Consider the following 18,494-nt stretch of genomic DNA (forward strand, 5'->3'; position numbering starts at 1 on the left):
CATTGCGAGGAGCACACTGGACTGGAGTGACGCTCTCATACAATTCAAAGTGTACCTCCCCAGGTACTGATTCAACGGGCCCATTTAATACATTGTCATATCTGCTGAGTAGCTGTTCTTTGGACAGGGGTCCATGCTGGACATGCTCCACGATGTGCAGGTCAGTTGCTATGGTGAACTACATCAGTTCGAGGCGTTCGCATGTAGAGCCTGAGAGGAGAGGATGTTGACTGGTTTTCACGATCTCAAACTCCAGCTTGTGTTTGTGTCCCCAAATAACACATTTGCCCATAGAGCTCATTAGCTCTCCTGAGTACAGCTTTAGTCTAGTATTGCTGGGCAAGAGATGTGTGTCAGGTGCCAGATTGATTTTGTCTTTGTAGCTCATTATGTTGCACATAGCATGGGAATCCAAATTACATTATTGCAGCTTGCTGTGTAATCGTAGAGTCACAAACGATTTCTTCCTTCTTGAGTGTACATCCCCAATGAATTCATGCATGTAAATGTCACTATCACTGTTCTGCTCTGAACATTGAGTAACATCATCAATACAGTGAAGCTTGCCCTCACTCCCCTTTCTTTTGGTTTTGAGACACACCTCTGTGAAGTGATTATTAGATAAACAAGCTTAGCATGGTTTGCCGTAGGACAGCATCAACGCGCAGGGTTTTCATTTCCATTGCTCTCATTCTCATGTCAGTGACTTCGGCAGTGCAGCACATTTCAATGGCAGTTACTAATGTTAAGCCTCTCTCTCTGTTAGTAGGCACCGGCGTGTGTCTTCATTTGCAATTCCCAGTACAATTTTATCACAAATCAGTTAATCTTTCAATCGCCCGTATTCACAAGTAGCGGATCTTTCTCTCATATGGGTTACAAAATGGTCCACTGACTCACCCCTCAGCTAGCAGAGAACCATAGTTTCTTAGAGCTTGGTGAGAGTATGCTTGTCCTACAGTGTTTTTTTTTTGCATACAAACTTCCCACAACTGTCTGGGAATGGTGCAGGATAGTTGCTTGGTTTTGGAACATTCTCAGCACATTTAACTTTTAGTAAACGTTGTGTTAAAGTAATTAAATACCAAGAACATTTCCTTAAAACATGGTAAGATTTCATTTCAATTTTGGAAATGTTCTAGGAACGTTCTCCAACTGGTTTGACATTGGAAATGTTCTCAAATAGTTCAGAGAATGTTAAGAAACAACGTTATTCTGTGGGAATTTCAGAATGTCAACATAACGTTTCTTACAGGTTTCCATGGTTCTAGTTAAAGTCATGTTCTCAAATTGTTCAGAACGTTAAGAAAACTTTCCATAGAAACCACAAGAAAACGTTAGTAACGTTCAGCATCAACAAAATGCTCTCTATCCTCTATCTTATTAAGTGTGTTCAGGTGTGTTGGCCACACCTGATTGGCCAACTAATTGGCCACACCTGATCTTAATGAGTGCTTGTTTCCTTTGAAATGGGCTGTTTGAATAGATTAAAATGAACAGCTTTGTATGCCTAAAAAACATGGCATGCTAGCTCCATCCTGATGGCGCAGGGACTGATTACATGGATAGAGAACAGAAGAATATAGTTTTGAATCTCACTGATGCCGTGTCACAATAAAAAAAAGATATGTGTTTGCATGATTAATGCCTAAGGAAATACATTTCCTATCTGTCCTTGGAGTTCAAAAAAGTTAAGCCAAAATAAGCTACCAGTGTTATTGAAACATTCAGTGAAAGTCTTAAGGAAGTTATTAAAAAAAACTCAAAATAACCTATCATTTCCGATCTCAGAGCGTTAATATAATCTCCCAGGAAAACGTTAAAGGGACCAGAGTAAAAAATTCTCAGAACCTCCCTGTATCTTAAAAATAAACATTTCCAGAACAGGCAACATTTTCACTTCTGTTCTCAGAACATTTAAAAAACGTTCAATTTTACTGGTCAGGAAATGTATGACTTCATTCCCAGAACCAATGTGAAATCAAAAACATACGTACCCACAACTTCCAAGGAACCAAATGTGTTAGCTGGGCCTCTTCCTGTTTGCAGTTTCCAAAAACGAACCAGCCGTGGCGGGTTTTAAGTAATTCTCCAATGCATCCAGGCCTTTGCATCACCATGTTGTCGCGCTGTGAGGGTGAGATTGTGCTGGTAGATGTATCTGCATTTGCTGCCCATTAAACTCCTCAGAGTTGCCGACTGGACCTCGTTGGGTTTTTCATGTAACCCGGTCGCCAGTGCATAGTCTTTGAATTTATCTCTGAAGTTGTCCCAATTAGTATTCCAGTCCCCTGTGAGAACCTTCTGTGGTGAGCAAATCCATAAGCCATGTGCAATCACCGCAGATAATCTCCCCAACGATCGCCAAGGACACATTGTTTCACTATAGCCAAGTTTTTGTCATTTAGCAGACGCTCTTATAATAATAATATGCCATTTAGCAGACGCTTTTATCCAAAGCGACTTACAGTCATGCATGCATACATTTTTGTGTATGGGTGGTCCTGGGGATCGAACCCACTACCTTGGCGTTACAAGCGCCGTGCTCTACCAGCTGAGCTACAGAGGACCACTTATCCAGAGCAACTTACAGTAGTGAGTGTATACATTTTCAGAATGTCCCTTCTCTCTTGTCTACAAGTTCCTCAGCTATCCTACACCTTCACAGCTTGTTGTTGCTGAATTATTATTTTGTTTTATCGGAGGACACAGACTAAATGCTAAGAAAGTGACAAACTGAGATGTTTGGTTGTTGATATCTGGGAACGTTCAACCAAACCCTTATAGTGGCACGAGTCTACAATGTTTGCAAACCCTGTCTGATTTTAAAAGTAGGACAGGTCTGAATTTTTATGTTTTGTAATTGATGCCATGGACAAGAAACTCAGTGTGTCCATTTTGATGTCAAGTCATCTGTTATGTTAACTGTCCAGAAGGGGGTGCCACAGGGCTCTGTTCTTGGACCACTATTGTTTACTATCTATATTAATATTGTTGATAGAAATGTGTCAAATGCTAGTTTTGTGCTGACAACATTTATTGTTGTGCAGCAACATTGAATAAGGCCTTTGAAGAACTTCAGTCTGCCTTTAGTATTGTCCAGACTCAGCTCTGTCAGATGAAATTGCTTTAAATGCTGAAAAGACAATGTTAAATGGTTTTCACGAAATCTAAGATGAAACCTCAAACTCTTCCACGTGTAGTGACAGGACAAGCAAATAGAAAGAGTAGCAACTTACAAGTATTTGGGTTTCTTGATTGACGAGTGTCTCACCTTTAAACCCCACATTGAAGCTCTTGTGAAAAAGCTTAGGCTAAAATTGGGATTTTATTTACGGAATAAGTATTGTTTATCATTTGAAGAGGCTTGATTCCGCTACTTTCGTGCCTGTAATTGATTATGGTGATATATTGTATATGTATGCCCCTATGGCGTCATTACGTATGCTGGACACTGTATTCCATGGGGCGCTGAGGTTTGTTACTAACTCCAAAGCCCTAACTCATTACTGTACCCTCTATATGAGATTGGGCTGGCCTTCCTTAGCTCTTCGAAGATTAAATTATTGATACGTTTTTATTTCTAAGGCCATATTGAGAACTCCCGTTTTACTTGTGTAACTACATTGCCTGCACTCACATCAAAAAAGCTTTCCAGTTCTCTGCTCCTTCTGCTTGGAACAAGCTTTAAAAGGTCCTGAAATTACAAGAGCTGTTCCCTTTAAATGAGTTTGAAGCTAGGTTAAACACTATGATGGAAAATGAAGTGGGGGGCGGTCAATGTTTTGACCCCTAGTTGCACCACACTTTCCCAAACCATCTTGCTGTTCAATGTGTAAATGTATGTTTTTTAAACTGTACTGCTTTGTTTTTGATGTTGTAAATGTGAACGCAACATTGTGTACTGATATTTTGGCCAGGTCTCTCTTGTAAAATAGATTGTTAATCTCAATGAGACTAACCTGGTAAAATAAAGGTAAAAAATTATATTTAATAAAAAAGGATTTTGGAGATCGATTGTTTACTGCCATGGCGATGGAATAGGAGATCTCTTTGCCTTCAGCCAACTACGTAAGTGGTGATGCTAGCTAACCAGCTAACAACAAGTTGATCACTATGCTGTGGTGTATTTAACATTAGCATCAGACAACGGGGTTTCTTCGAATATGGAATGTGTCTAAGCCTATAGTGTACTTAGCTACAAAAATAATAAGCTTGTGGCTTTCGAGCCACTTCTGATCCCATGTTTTAGTATATGTTAGATTAATTAATAAAGACAGACATGAATGTCATGTTCAATTGCCATGTTCAAGTATTGTACAAGTCCCTACATGCGGGGTCTGGATAACAGAACAGCTATTTGATTACTTATCAACTAGACCCCGTAACAGGAACTGCCAGAGGGCTTTTACTCCTCCTCGAGCATAGGCCACCAACATCCTTAACCTGCAGAGAAAAAGGCCACTCCTGGGTTTCAGACTGGAGGTTTAGAGAGGGGGAAGTTTGGTCTAAAACCAACAGCAGTCAGGGGATCACAAGCACTTACAATGTTTCATGATAATTTATTTGGTTGGCAAAGTATTCTGGAAGTTAAGGACATGATCTACCCCAACAATAAAGTATTCAAGTGCACTGAGGGTGTTGGAATGATGATGTAGCAAAATGTGAACCCCTCTGGTAATTCATTCCCTAATTTCTGACTCCCATGTTAGGTTTGACACCTGGCTGTTAAAGAATCAGACTGGCCACCCAAAGACCACAGAGATCAGAGGAGGACAGGAACATATATTCATTCTGTTGTGTAGAAGTTGTATACACACACACAAACCCTTTGCTTGACCATTGTAAGTAGTACTTGACTACAGATCCATTAGGTAACAAACTAAGCATTTCACATCGAAAGTCATTATTAGCATAAGGTTAGACAGGTTAATAGCACTTGTTTAACAGAATAAGTGCTGTCGGTTACTCACTGAATGATTAAATAATAACTTCCCCTGTTAAAACCCAGACAGACACTGAGGAGGGGGTGCTGGGAAACCTTTCCATGATGATCTCATGGTTGTCATGAAAGAAGTTAGAACAGTTACTGTGTGGAGGCCATTATATCAGCTAGACAAAATACCATGTTGTTGATGATACTGAAGAGATACATTTTACAAGAAGCGGTTGAACAAGTTACTAACTGAGAGGGGCCTTTGACAACACACGACGCCATGACTTAACTTGAACTACAGTTTAAACCAAGCCAGCAGTAGTCTTATATGTCTCTACTCAAACTAATGAAAATGTATAATGAATGCCACATAATCATGATACTTTCCAGTCATCTCTCACTTTCAGTGAGAAGCCAGATGATTGTGGCAGATGTTCACACATGGCCAACTGGGGAGGGCGGGCAATGACCATGGAGGGGACTGCCAGGCAGCCAGACAGGCCTGGGGAGCCAGGCTGGGCTCCCACTGTAAGCCAATAGACAGTAATCACCATGTATGGCTGGCAACTGCCTCCCCTGTGCAGAGCCCGACTGGAGCACAGCTAATTTACTACATCTGGGAACCCAGATGACTCGGTGGTGCGCGTCGCGTACAAGGCAAGCAGGTCCGAGCTCCGCAAATCCATTAGGGACGCAAAAAGACAATGCACACTCAAACTTGAATTGATGTTCGACAGCTCAGACTCACATGTGGCAAGGACTACAGATTATCACAGACTACAAAGGAAAATCCAGCTGTACAGTGCCCACCGAAGCCTCCCTCCCAGACGAGCTTAACACATTCTATGCTCGCTTCGCGGCAGAAAATAGAGAGCCATCCAGGAAGACTCTCGCTGCTCCGGACGACCAGGTGTTTTCGCTCTCCAAGGCTGATGTGAGGAAAACTCTCAAAAGAGTGAATACTCACAAAACGGCCAGCCTCGATGGCATCCCTGGCCGTGTCCTCAGAGTGTGTGCTGACCAGCTGGCGGGCGTCTTCTTGGCGGGCATCTTCTCGAACATATTCAACCTGTCCCAGGCTGTAGTCCCCACCTGCTTTAAGGAGACCACCATCATCCCAGTGCCCAAGAAAAACAGGGTGACATGCCCAAATGACTAACGCACCGTCGCGCTCACTTCAGTCATCATGAAGTGCTTCGAGAGGCTGGTCATGAGCCACATCAATGCCAGGATGCCAGACACACTGGACCCACTCCAATCTGTCTACCGCTCCAGCAGATCCACGGAATATGCCCTTTTCATCTCTAATACCAACATGTTTCAAGCAGACCACCATAGTCCCTGTGCCCAAGAACACTAAGATAACTTGCCTAAATGACTACCGACCCGTAGCACTCACGTCTGTAGCCATGAAGTGCTTTGAAAGGCTGGTTATGGCTCACATCAACACTATTATCCCAGAAACCCTAGACCAACTCTAATTTGCATACCGCCCCAACAGATCCACAGATGATGCAATCTCTATTGCACTCCACACTGCCCTTTCCCACCTGGACAAGAGGAACACCTATGTGAGAATGCTATTCATTGACTACTGTTCAGCATCCAACACTATTGTCCCTCCAAGCTTGACACCAAGCTCAGAGCCCTGGGTCTGGACACCACCCTCTGCAATTGGATCCTGGACTTCCTGACGGGCAGACCACAGGCTGGGAGTATTGGCAACAACACCTCCTCCACACTGACTCTTAACATAAGGGCCCCCCAGGTGTGTGTCCCTAGTCCTCTGCTGTACTTCCTTTTCACACATGACTGCATGGCTTTGCATGACACCAACTCCATCATCAAGTTTGTTGATGACACCACGGTTGTAGGCATGATAACCAAAAAGTTCCTTGGCATCCACATCACCAAGGACTTGACATGGACCAACAACACCACCACCCTTGTCAAGAGGGCGCAACAGCGTTTCTTCTTCCTAAGGCGGCTGAAGAAATTTGGCATGCCACCCCGGTTCTCTCCAAATGCTACTGCTGCACCATCGAGAGAATCCTGACCGGTTGCATCACGGCCTGGTACGGGAATTGCTCCGTCCACAACCGTAGAGTCCTCCAGCGGGTGGTGAAGATGGCCCAGTACATCACTGGGACCGTGCTTCAACCCACCCAGGACATCTACTCTCTATGAGAGGCTGGTGGAAGGAGCTATAGGAGAATGGGCTCATTGTAATGGCTGGAATGGAATACATGGAACGGTTAGTCAATTTTTTCGTTGGGAGGAGGTCGTCGGCTAAGCTTGGCGTCGGGTAAGCTTGGCTTTATACATAGCTTGGGCTTTGTCGAGTAAGGCTTAAACTATGTATTTAGATTATAGTTAGGTATTGTAGGTAGGTATCGTGGGTTGTTGTATGTAATTATTGTAGGTTAGTATTGTATTCGGCTGTGCCGGGTGTAGCACGAAGCTAGCTAGCTAGCTAACTCACCACCTGGACTAGCTGGCGAGTAGCTATTAGCAACGGTATAGTTGTTTCACGCCTGAGAGTGCCTGTAATTACGCCAGCTGGCTGCCTACAATAATTACATACAATAATTGCCTACCATTCAGCTGTTTTCTAACCTCATTGTCTGAACCGTTAACGTTAGGTAGCAAGTGGCTACTGTGCTTGAAATTTAGCTAGCTTGTTACTACCTGGATAGCTACTAGTAAACAATAGCTGGAACAACCGAGCGTACAGACGCGAACTGGCTGAGTCAATTCAGTGGCTAGCTTTACACTTGGCTAGCTAACAGTAGCTGCTAGGGGTAAGTCATAACCTACACTTGTGTTTTTTTTTTTTACATATTGATAGCCCGAGTCGTTCAAGGAATTCGGGACATGGGTGACTAGTTAACGTTAGTTTGGCTCTCTCTGTGTGTTCGTGCCGTGAAAGGAGGGGTTCTTCTTTGTCTGAAAGCAATGGCTAGCTAGTTTGCTAACTATTCTAGCTAACTAACTGGCTGAATAAGTTGACGACGGACTCGCTCAAGCTGTCGGGACTAACCCACAACGTTAGACACGGACACGAACGATCTGCTTGCGTGTTGATACACTGGTGGTTTGTTGTGGCCGAGTATTGGCGCTAAACCGTGTTGTTGGAGACCGGCATGCTAGCTGGCTGTGGCGTCTTATGACGAGGTGCCCGGACGTTTTTCACGGAATAATACTGCACCTAGTCAGCTAGCTGAATAAACTAAGTTAGTCTATTCCTAGAAAACATTGAACCGCTGTAGTTTACAACAATTATAGTTTCTGAGGTGGAAGTTGGGAGAGTTATATTTGGGAGTTGTGGTGAGGGAGGCCCCGCTCTCTCCTTTCCCAGATGTTTAGTTCATTTCATTTCCGATCTACTCTGCATTATTGTAGCCATCTGCTGCAGCCTGTCAACTATGCCTCTGCCTATCCCTGTTCTCTCCTCTCCGCACAGGCTACACAAACGCCTCACACCGCGTGGCTGCTGCCTCTCTAACCTGGTGGTCCCTGCACGCACGACCCACGTGGAGTTCCAGGTCTCAGGCAGCCTCTGGAACTGCCGTTCTGCTGCCAACAAGGCAGAGTTCATCTCAGCCTATGCTACCCTCCAGTCCCTTGACTTCTTGGCACTGACGGAAACATGGATTACCACTGAAAACACTGATACTCCTGCTGCTCTCTCCTCGTCTGACCATGTGTTCTCGCATACCCCGAGAGCATCTGGTCAGCGGGGTGGTGGCACAGGAATCCTCATCTCTCCCAAGTGGACATTCTCAATTTTTCCCCTGACCCATCTGTCTATCTCCTCATTTGAATTCCATGCTGTCACAGTCACTAGCCCATTTAAGCTTAATATCCTTGTCATCTATCGCCCTCCAGGTTCCCTTGGAGAGTTCATCAATGAGCTTGACACCTTGATAAGTTCCTTTCCTGAGGATGGCTCACCCCTCACAGTTCTGGGGGATTTCAACCTCCCTACGTCTACATTTGACTCATTTCTCTCTGCCTCCTTCTTTCCACTCCTCTCCTCATTTGACCTCACCCTCTCACCGTCCCCCCCTACTCACAAGGCAGGCAATATGCTTGACCTCATCTTTACTAGATGCTGTTGTTCTACTAATCTCACTGCAACTCCCCTCCAAGTCTCCGACCACTACTTTGTATCCTTTTCTCTCTCCCTCTCCTCCAACACTACTCACTCTGCCCCTACACAGATGGTAATGCGCCGTCGCAACCTTCGCTCTCTCTCTCCCGCTACTCTCTCCTCTTCCATCCTATCATCTCTTCCCTCTGCTCAATCCTCCTCCCTCCAATCTCCTGATTCTGCCTCCTCAACCCTCCTCTCCTCCCTTTCTGCATCCTTTGACTCTCTATGTCCCCTATCCTCCCGGCCGGCTCGGTCCTCCCCTCCAGCTCCGTGGCTTGATGACTCATTGCGAGCTCACAGAACAGAGCTCCGGGCAGCTGAGCGGAAATGGAAGAAAACTAGACTCCCTGCGGACCTGGCATCTTTTCACTCCCTCCTCTCTACATTTTCTTCATCTGTTTCTGCTGCTAAGGCCACTTTCTACCACTCTAAATTCCAAGCATCTGCCTCTAACCCTAGGAAGCTCTTTGCCACATTCTCCTCCCTGCTGAATCCCCCCCCCCCCCTCCTCCCTCTCTGTGGATGACTTCGTCAACCATTTTGAAAAGAAGGTTGACGACATCCGATCCTCGTTTGTTAAGTCAAATGACACTGCTGGTCCTGCTCACACTGCCCTACCCTATGCTTTGACTTCTTTCTCCCCTCTCTCTCCAGATAAAATCTTGCGACTTGTGACGGCAGGCCGCCCAACAACCTGCCCGCTTGACCCTATCCCCTCCTCTCTTCTCCAGACCATCTCTGGTGACCTTCTCCCTTACCTCACCTCGCTGATCAACTCATCCTTGACCGCTGGCTATGTCCCTTCCATCTTCAAGAGAGCGAGAGTTGCACCCCTTCTCAAAAAACCAACACTCGATCCCTCTGATGTCAACAACTACAGACCAGTATCCCTTCTTTCTTTTCTCTCCAAAACTATTGAGCGTGCCGTCTTTAGCCAACTCTCTTGCTATCTCTCTCAGAATGACCTTCTTGATCCAAACCAGTCAGGTTTCAAGACTGGTCATTCAACTGAGACTGCTCTTCTCTGTGTCACGGAGGCTCTCCGCACTGCTAAAGCTAACTCTCTCTCCTCTGCTCTTGTCATTCTAGACCTGTCTGCTGCCTTTGATACTGTGAACCATCAGATCCTCCTCTCCACCCTCTCCGAGCTGAGCATCTCCGGCGCGGCTCACTCTTGGATTGCGTCCTACCTGACCGGTCGCTCCTACCAAGTGGCGTGGCGAGAAGCTGTCTCCGCACCACGTGCTCTCACCACTGGTGTCCCCCAGGGCTCAGTTCTAGGCCCTCTCCTATTCTCGCTATACACCAAGTCACTTGGCTCTGTCATATCCTCACATGGCCTCTCCTATCATTGCTACGCTGACGACACACAACTAATCTTCTCCTTTCCCCCTTCTGATAACCAGGTGGCGAATCGCATCTCTGCATATCTGGCAGACATATCAGTATGGATGACGGATCACCACCTCAAGCTGAACCTTGGCAAGACGGAGCTGCTCTTCCTCCCGGGGAAGGACTGCCTGTTCCATGATCTCGCCATCACGGTTGACAACTCCGTTGTGTCCTCCTCCCAGAGTGCGAAGAGCCTTGGCGTGACCCTGGACAACACCCTGTCGTTCTCCGCTAACATCAAGGCGGTGACCCGATCCTGTAGGTTTATGCTCTACAACATTCGGAGAGTACGACCCTGCCTTACACAGGAAGCGGCACAGGTCCTAATCCAGACACTTGTCATCTCCCGTCTGGATTACTGCAACTCGCTGTTGGCTGGGCTCCCTGCCTGTGCCATTAAACCCCTACAACTCATCCAGAATGCCGCAGCCCGTCTGGTGTTCAACCTTCCCAAGTTCTCTCACGTCACCCCGCTCCTCCGCACACTCCACTGGCTTCCAGTGGAGTGTGTTTGGGATCATAATTTGCAAATAAATTCATTAAAAATCCTACAATGTGATTTTCTGGATTTTCTTTCCTCAATTTGTCTGTCATAGTTGACGTGTACCTATGATGTTACAGGCCTCTCTCATCTTTTTAAGTGGGAGAACTTGCACAATTGGTGGCTGACTAAATAAAAAAATTCCCCACTGTATGTGTGTGCATTGATCAGAATCACCTTTATTCGCCATTTACATACCAGGAATGTGACTAGGTGAAATGTTGCTGCCAGCAATAGATAAAATATACAGACAGAATATAGACAGAGGAATTTACACGTAGTCTACATACAGTATATACAATATTGATATAGGCTAGCATAGGGGTGAACAGGCCAAGGTGGGGTGGGGCTGTAGCATGAGTGTGTGTGTATTGATGCAGGCAAGCAGAAGGGTACACAAGACAGACAGACTTGTTCTGCTCATAGCCCCCTACCTGGAAGCCTAGTGAGTGACATCATCACAAACCTCTCTGAGCGATGAAGGATCAAAAGATGAGGAAGACAGAAAAGATAAGCCCTCTCTGTCTGTCTGTCTCTTTCTCTCGCTCTCTCGCCCTCACGCTCTCTGTCTCTCGGACTTCATTTAAAACAGATCAACATGCCTTTCTTGTCCCATTCAAATGAATGTTACAACATGAAATAAAATGTGTTTAGAGGCCCTCATCTGGTACCTCAAAAAGTGGCATGTAAATACCAACAAAAACAAACAGAACAAAACTGGAAACAATCTCAGAAAAATCTCTATGACATAAGTGCAGCTAGCCAAGCTATGTCATAGAGATTTTTCTGAGATTGTTTCCATTTTTGTTCTGTTTGTTTTTGTTGGTATTGACACGTCGCTCTTTGTGGTACCAGATGAGGGTCTGAAAAAAATAGGTGTGTGGTTTTACTGTAAATACCTCTGCTTGGTTGTAGCTGAAGTTTGGGGCAGTTTCATTACTTAGTGTAAGGGTGCTTTTCACCAATAATAAGACTAAACTGTGAGTTTGTTTTGGCTTCTAACATCAATATCTCTGACTCACTTGATAGTAAATCTGAGGCTGCATAACATTTAGACAAGATGATAAGGGTTCATGAACAAACTGAAAACCATACTTTCGCTGCGTGGGTGAAAATCTGTATAAAAATACAAAAACACTTCCAAAAGACTCCAAGGGTTTGGAATTGTCAGACACCTTCTAATGATGGGATGGGGATGGGACTCACTTGAGGATGAGAGGTTTGGTTTAATCAGACACTTTCTAAGGATGGGATGGGATGGGATGGAAGAGTGTCTGTCTGAAGCGGATGTCATCCATCTCTCTCCACTCTCCCAGAGTGGTACCATCTGCACTGAGGATAAGCCCAAGTGCTTCTTGGGACACTGCTCTGATGTACCACATGGCTTGGCTGTAGTATTTATGACTGTTCCCTAAACACATTGGTTGAAGAGCGTTCTACTCCCCTCCTAACGGTTCCCTCACTCAGTGGTGTAAAGTACATAAGTAAAATACTTTAAAGTACTACTTAAGTCGTTTTTGGTGAGTATCTGTACTTTACTTTATTATTTATATTTTTGACAACTTTTACTTTTACTCCACCACATTCCTAAAGAAAATATGTACTTTTTACTCCCATGAATTTTCCCTGACACCCAAAAGTACTACATTTCGAATGCTCAGCCAGGACAGCAATATGGTCCAATTTATGCACCTACAGTGCCTTGCAAAAGTATTCATCCCCCTTGGCGTTTTCCTTATTTTGCTGCATTACAATCTGTAATTTAAATTGATTTTTATTTGGATTTCATGTAATGGACATACACAAAATAGTCAAAATTGGTAAAGTGAAATGAAAAAAGGTATTTGTTTAAAGAAATTCTCTAAAATAAATAACGGAAAAGTGGTGTGTGCATATGTATTCACCCCCTTTGCTATGAAGCCCCTAAATAAGATCTGGTGCAACCAATTACCTTCAGAAGTCACATAATTAGTTAAATAAAGTCCACCTGTGTGCAATCTAAGTGTCACATGATCTGTCACATGATCTCAGTGTATATATACACCTGTTCTGAAAGGCCCCAGAGTCTGCAACATCACTAAGCAAGGGGCACCGCCAAGTAAGCGGCATCATGAAGACCAAGGAGCTCTCCAAACAGGTCAGGGACAAAGTTGTGGAGAAGTACAGATCAGGGTTGAGTTATAAATAAATATCCGAAACTTTGAACATCCCACGGAGCACCATTAAATCCATTATTAAAAAATTGAAAGAATATGGCACCACAACAAACCTGCCAAGAAAGGGCTGCCAAAACCCATGGACCAGGCAAGGAGGGCATTAATCAGAGAGGCAACAAAGAGATCAAAGATAACCCTGAAGGAGCTGCAAAGCTCCACAGAGAAGATTGGAGTATCTGTCCATAGGACCACTTTAAGCCGTACACTCCACAGAGCTGGGCTTTACGGAAGATTGGCCAGAAAAAAGCCATTGCTTAAAGACAATAATAAGCAATCACGTTTGGTGTTCACCAAAAGGCATGTGGGAGACTCCCCAAACATATGGAAGAAGGTACTGTGGTCAGATGAGACTAAAATTGAGCTTTTTGGCCATCAAGGAAAACGCTATGTTTGGCGCAAACCCAACACCTCTCATCACCCCAAGAACACCATCCCCACAGTGAAGCATGGTGGTGGCAGCATCATGCTGTGGGGATGTTTTTCATCGGCAGGGACTGGGAAACTGGTCAGAATTGAAGGAATCATGGATGGCGCTAAATACAGGGAAATTCATGAGGGAAACCTGTTTAAGTCTTCCAGAGATTTGAGACTGGGACGGAGGTTCACCTTCCAGCAGGACAATGACCCTAAGCATACTGCTAAAGCAACACTTGAGTGGTTGAAAGGGGAAACATTTAACTGTCTTGGAATGGCCTAGTCAAAGCTCAGACCTCAATCCAATTGAGAATCTGTGGTATGACTTAAAGATTGCTGAACACCATCTGAACCCCTCCAACTTGAAGGAGCTGGAGCAGTTTTGCCTTGAAGAATGGGCAAAAATCCCATGCTCAAGTTTTCTGTTTTTTTTGGGTGTTATTTCTTGTTTTTTTCACAAGAAAAAAAAAATGTATCTTGAAAGTGGTAGGCATGTTGTGTAAATCAAATTCCAGGTTGTAAGGCAACAAAATAGGAAAAATGCCAAGGTGGCTGAATACTTTCGCAAGCCACTGTATCAATATAACGCATTGTCATTCATTCCTACTGCCTCTGAGTATGGGAGTGTGCCTCTGTCTGGCATCTGGTTTGCTTAAAATATGGAATTTGATGTATAGCATTTACTTTAACTTTTAACTTTTACTCAAGTATGACAATTGAGTACTTTTTCCAACACTGCACTTAAGTACATTTGAAACCAGATACTTTTAGACTTTTACTCAAGTAGTATTTTACTGGGTGACTTTCACTTTTACTTGAGTCATTTTCTATTAGGTTATCTTTACTTTTACTCAAGTATGACAATTGAGTACTTTTTCCACCACTGTCCTCAATTTTATAAGTTCATATTCTGTTAACTCATACCCAAATAATGTTGTTGACTCATCCTATACTCGAATTTGTGGTCAAAGCATATTGGAGAAAAAACACTTTAAAAAACCCCAACTCAAACTTTTCTCAAACAGACTGTTTAAAAAATGCTTGCTGTTCCCTCATAGAGTATGATGTCATACATCTGAGGAGGATGAGCTGGCCACAGCGGTCTAATGACCGGTATACGCCCACACCATTCTGTTGTTGGGTTACGCTGGCCAATCAGCGGTCTAATGACCGGTATACGCCCACACTATTCTGTTGTTGGTGTCAGAAGCGTCAGTGACGTGGATGTGGTGTAGGAGTCAAACGCAGGACACAGAAGCTTCGTCCAACCGACTTTACTAAACGAAAAAATAAACACTGGCCTCAACTAATCAGGAGGCGAACTATACGCAGCAGTGCGTAAAACACCAAAATGCAATAGCGCACGAAACACAGTGCGACTATCCTAAATATACAAAATTGCGAAAACGAGCAGCACCAAAAGACAGGCGGAACAATTACACACAACACACGACTAACAAAACGAGAAACTTATAGGAGACATAATTAACACTAAAAGGAAACAGGTGTACAAAGAAGACAAAACCAAACAAACATCGATAACATACAACGGTGGTAGCTAGTACTCCGGGGACGACGACCGCCGAAGCTTGCCCGAGCAAGGAGAAGGAGCAGCCTCGGCCGAAACCGTGACAGTTGGGTTACGCCCACACCATTACAACACGGAAAATCTGCTTTTTAACATAATTACCACTTTTTCTAATGAGAACCATTTCACTCATAGTAATCTGGGAACACTGGACAGTTAATTTAAGAGATATCCCACTGGACACAAACTGGTTGAATCAATGTTGTTTCCACATATTTCAACAAAAACGAACGTTTTATGACTTTGAATCAACTAAATGGATTTGCAGAACGTCATCAATGTAAAGGAATTTGGTGAACTTTAAACCTAAATACAATGACATGGTTCAAATGTTTGTTGATTTCATGTTGAATTCACATTAGTTGACAACTCAATCAAATGTAAATTAAAACTTGAACTGACATCTGTGCCCAGTGGGATCCTCATTGAGCACCCCCCCTCATACATTTTGTAGAATGATGTCTAAAATATGTATAAAAACATCCTAACTCAGGAATGGCAACATCAGAGTAAACAATTAGGCTATTACAATATATCACACACACACACACACACACACATGCACACAGCCATAATCAGGTTAATCAAAAAGCTGTGGGAAGATACCAGTCTGAAACATGTTATCTTTGGATGCTAATCACGTCTTTAACACAGTTCCTAAAGATAAACAGCATTATCTTTGGCATGTCAAAGCAACTGGCAGAGCATTTCAAAGGGACAAGTATGTGAGAGACAAGTGTGTGAGTGTGCGAGAAAATATAGTTTTGGCAGCACTGGAAAAATACCCTACAAAATGTATCTTGTGTTCCACACCCTCTGAGCAGCCTAAGGCTCAACTCTCAGGTGTTTGACAAACAACACCTGCTCTGCTCCACCTGAAATCCTCAAGCCTGCCTCTCCTCTTCCATTGTAAAAACTGGAAAACTCTGAATACACAATCAAAACAAAAGGATTGTATTTTCATTGAAGACTGAATGCAGCATTCATTCACTCTCTTTCACTTATTATTTTGTTGATCACAACGGTTGAAGTGTCTTAAGGTCCCTTTCCCAAACAGTGTTCTGTGTTCGTTCAATCTGGGAAGTAAATGAGACTGTTAGTTAATGAGACTGTAATGGGTCTCTGTAGATGGAATCTATGTTATTTTCATGTCTCTTGTGTTATGTCAATTTACGGTCATTCAGCAGACACTCTTATGCAGAAATGTTTCGTACTGGTCCCCCGTGGGAATCAAACCTACAGCCCTGGTGTTACAAGTGTCATGCTCTACCCCCCTTCGTGTTGAGTGATTCCTAGACCTGTACTAAATGGAGGGTATCAGTTTACAGAGTACCTACACTGTTCTTTCACTACCTGCTCTCTCCAACAGAGCAACGCTGGAGGAAACTTTAACATGCCGCCACCCATAAGCAGCCCCTTTCAGAATAGACCTGCCCTATCACCCTTGTCACCTCTGACACAGGTCACTGCCCCAATTTCCCTCAGCTTCAGTCAGAAGAGAGAGCCTTGGGCACCTCTCTCAAAATCTCTCTCTTTCTCTCTTTCTTCCCTCTCGCTGTCCTCTCTCTCTCTCGCTTTCCATCTCTCTCTCCCCCCCCCCTTCTCTCTCCTTCTCTCTACCCCTCTCTCCCACCACCCCCCAAGCCTCCCAAAGGAACAACAAACAACCCAGTCAGGAGGGCTGATGAAAAGGTCTGTCTCTGGTGACAGTGGCTCTCTGCTTTAGTCCCTGTCCAGGTTGTGTCAACAGTGATAAGACCCAGGGCAGTGGTCATTGAATACCCCCTCATGTAATCAGAGCAGCAGGAGAAAGCCCAGGGCCTGTATTTATAAAGCGTCTCAGAATAAGAGTGCTGATTTAGGATGAGGTCCCCCCTCTTGGTCATTATGATTTAAAAGGCGAAACTGATCCTTGATCAGCACTCCTACTCTGAGACACTTTGTGTATGCTGCTGTGTGATCTGATCTCTGATCTCTGACCCACATCTACAGTACACTGATCCATCCCTCTTGTGCCCAATCAGACAAACATGTTTACTAAGGAGAGGTTAGCCAGAACTGGGGATATATGGACACATGGTTTAACATATGGATAATATTATGCGTTAGATCGAACAGATCAGTGTGAAACATACTCTGAGCCGTTGTATTTTTTGATGAAATATGGATTTTAGACAAATTAATGCAGCAGTTTTCCTCAGCCAAGAAAGGTTGTTCTGAGTTAAATGAGGACAGGCTCCGACTCACGTCCATAGGTGGAACACCAACTCAGCTGTGATTGAAGACCATTCATAGATTAGATACAGTATTTTGTCTTGAATTTTCCAGCTGCTTCGTGTGTTTGAGTTGTGTGCTGTGTTGTCCTCACAGTACCTGTGCCTCACAGTCACAGTAACTATTAACCTGAGTGCTGCCTTGTGTCCACAGAACAAAGAGATTGAGAAAAAGGCTGGAGATACAACTCAATTTACTCTAGCATGCTGCCTGTAAAACAACATAGCACTATGACTCAGTTTACTAGAGTCTAGCATACCTTTTCTTTCTTTTTTTCTCTAGTATACCTGAAAAACAACATACTTAACTCTCTTTCTCTATTCAAACTATTTGTACTCCAAAAACTGTATCCACATTTTTACTCACTTCAAGAGGTTCTGCAAACCTTGCTTGCTGGAGTTTCTTCTCAGGATTGCATGTGACATGTCTCCTTTCTCCTCTTCTTCCCCTTTTTATCAGATAACAAATATTACGGTGTAGCTCCTCTTCTTCCTCAGAATAACAGAACCTCTCTGTATCTTCCAGTTCTGAGCCCAACGACCAGTGTGGAGGTTTCTATAAGACAGATTTATGTACTCCTTTTTTACTCATTCACTCTCTAACACACACAGACACACACACAGGGCTTCCTGGTCTCTTAGATCCTGTCCCCTGCGCAGCCTGTTGAAAATGTGGAGCGTTCAGAGCAGCACTCTCTTTCCTCTCACAGAGACAGGCTTTAGTCACTGCCCCCCTCCCCTCCTCCTCTTTCCCTCTCTCCTCCTCCTCTCCCTCTCTCCTACATGTGGTTCTCATTGAGTGCTCAGAACGTGGCCCAACATCTTTTTCCCTCCCTTCTGCAGGGTCATGTGGCTTCCCTGGGGGAGATGTAAAATGATAACTCAGACTTCTCTAATCCAGACCCCTAACACCCAACTGTCCCTCTGTCTGTTGCCCAGCATATGCACTCTCAATCTTCACTCAGATTAGAAAAGATT

The 18,494-nt window shown here is 44.1% G+C and overlaps 1 protein-coding gene across 1 annotated transcript in view; it reads right to left on the bottom strand.

The window, feature by feature from the left end:
• Positions 1 to 17,942, bottom strand: part of LOC311134423 (uncharacterized protein) — a gene marked incomplete at its 5' end in the record, with an annotated part of 63,254 nt that extends 45,312 nt beyond the window's left edge. The window contains one exon of the mRNA XM_084168102.1: positions 17,884 to 17,942. Within this exon, the coding sequence (XP_084024228.1) occupies positions 17,884 to 17,942 (59 nt within the window). The remainder of the gene's footprint in view (positions 1 to 17,883) is intronic.
• Positions 17,943 to 18,494: the final 552 nt, after the last annotated feature.

The sequence above is a fragment of the Coregonus lavaretus genome (genome assembly GCF_964263955.1).
Source record: "Coregonus lavaretus genome assembly, chromosome: 9".
In the NCBI taxonomy this organism is placed as follows: Eukaryota; Metazoa; Chordata; class Actinopteri; order Salmoniformes; family Salmonidae; genus Coregonus; species Coregonus lavaretus.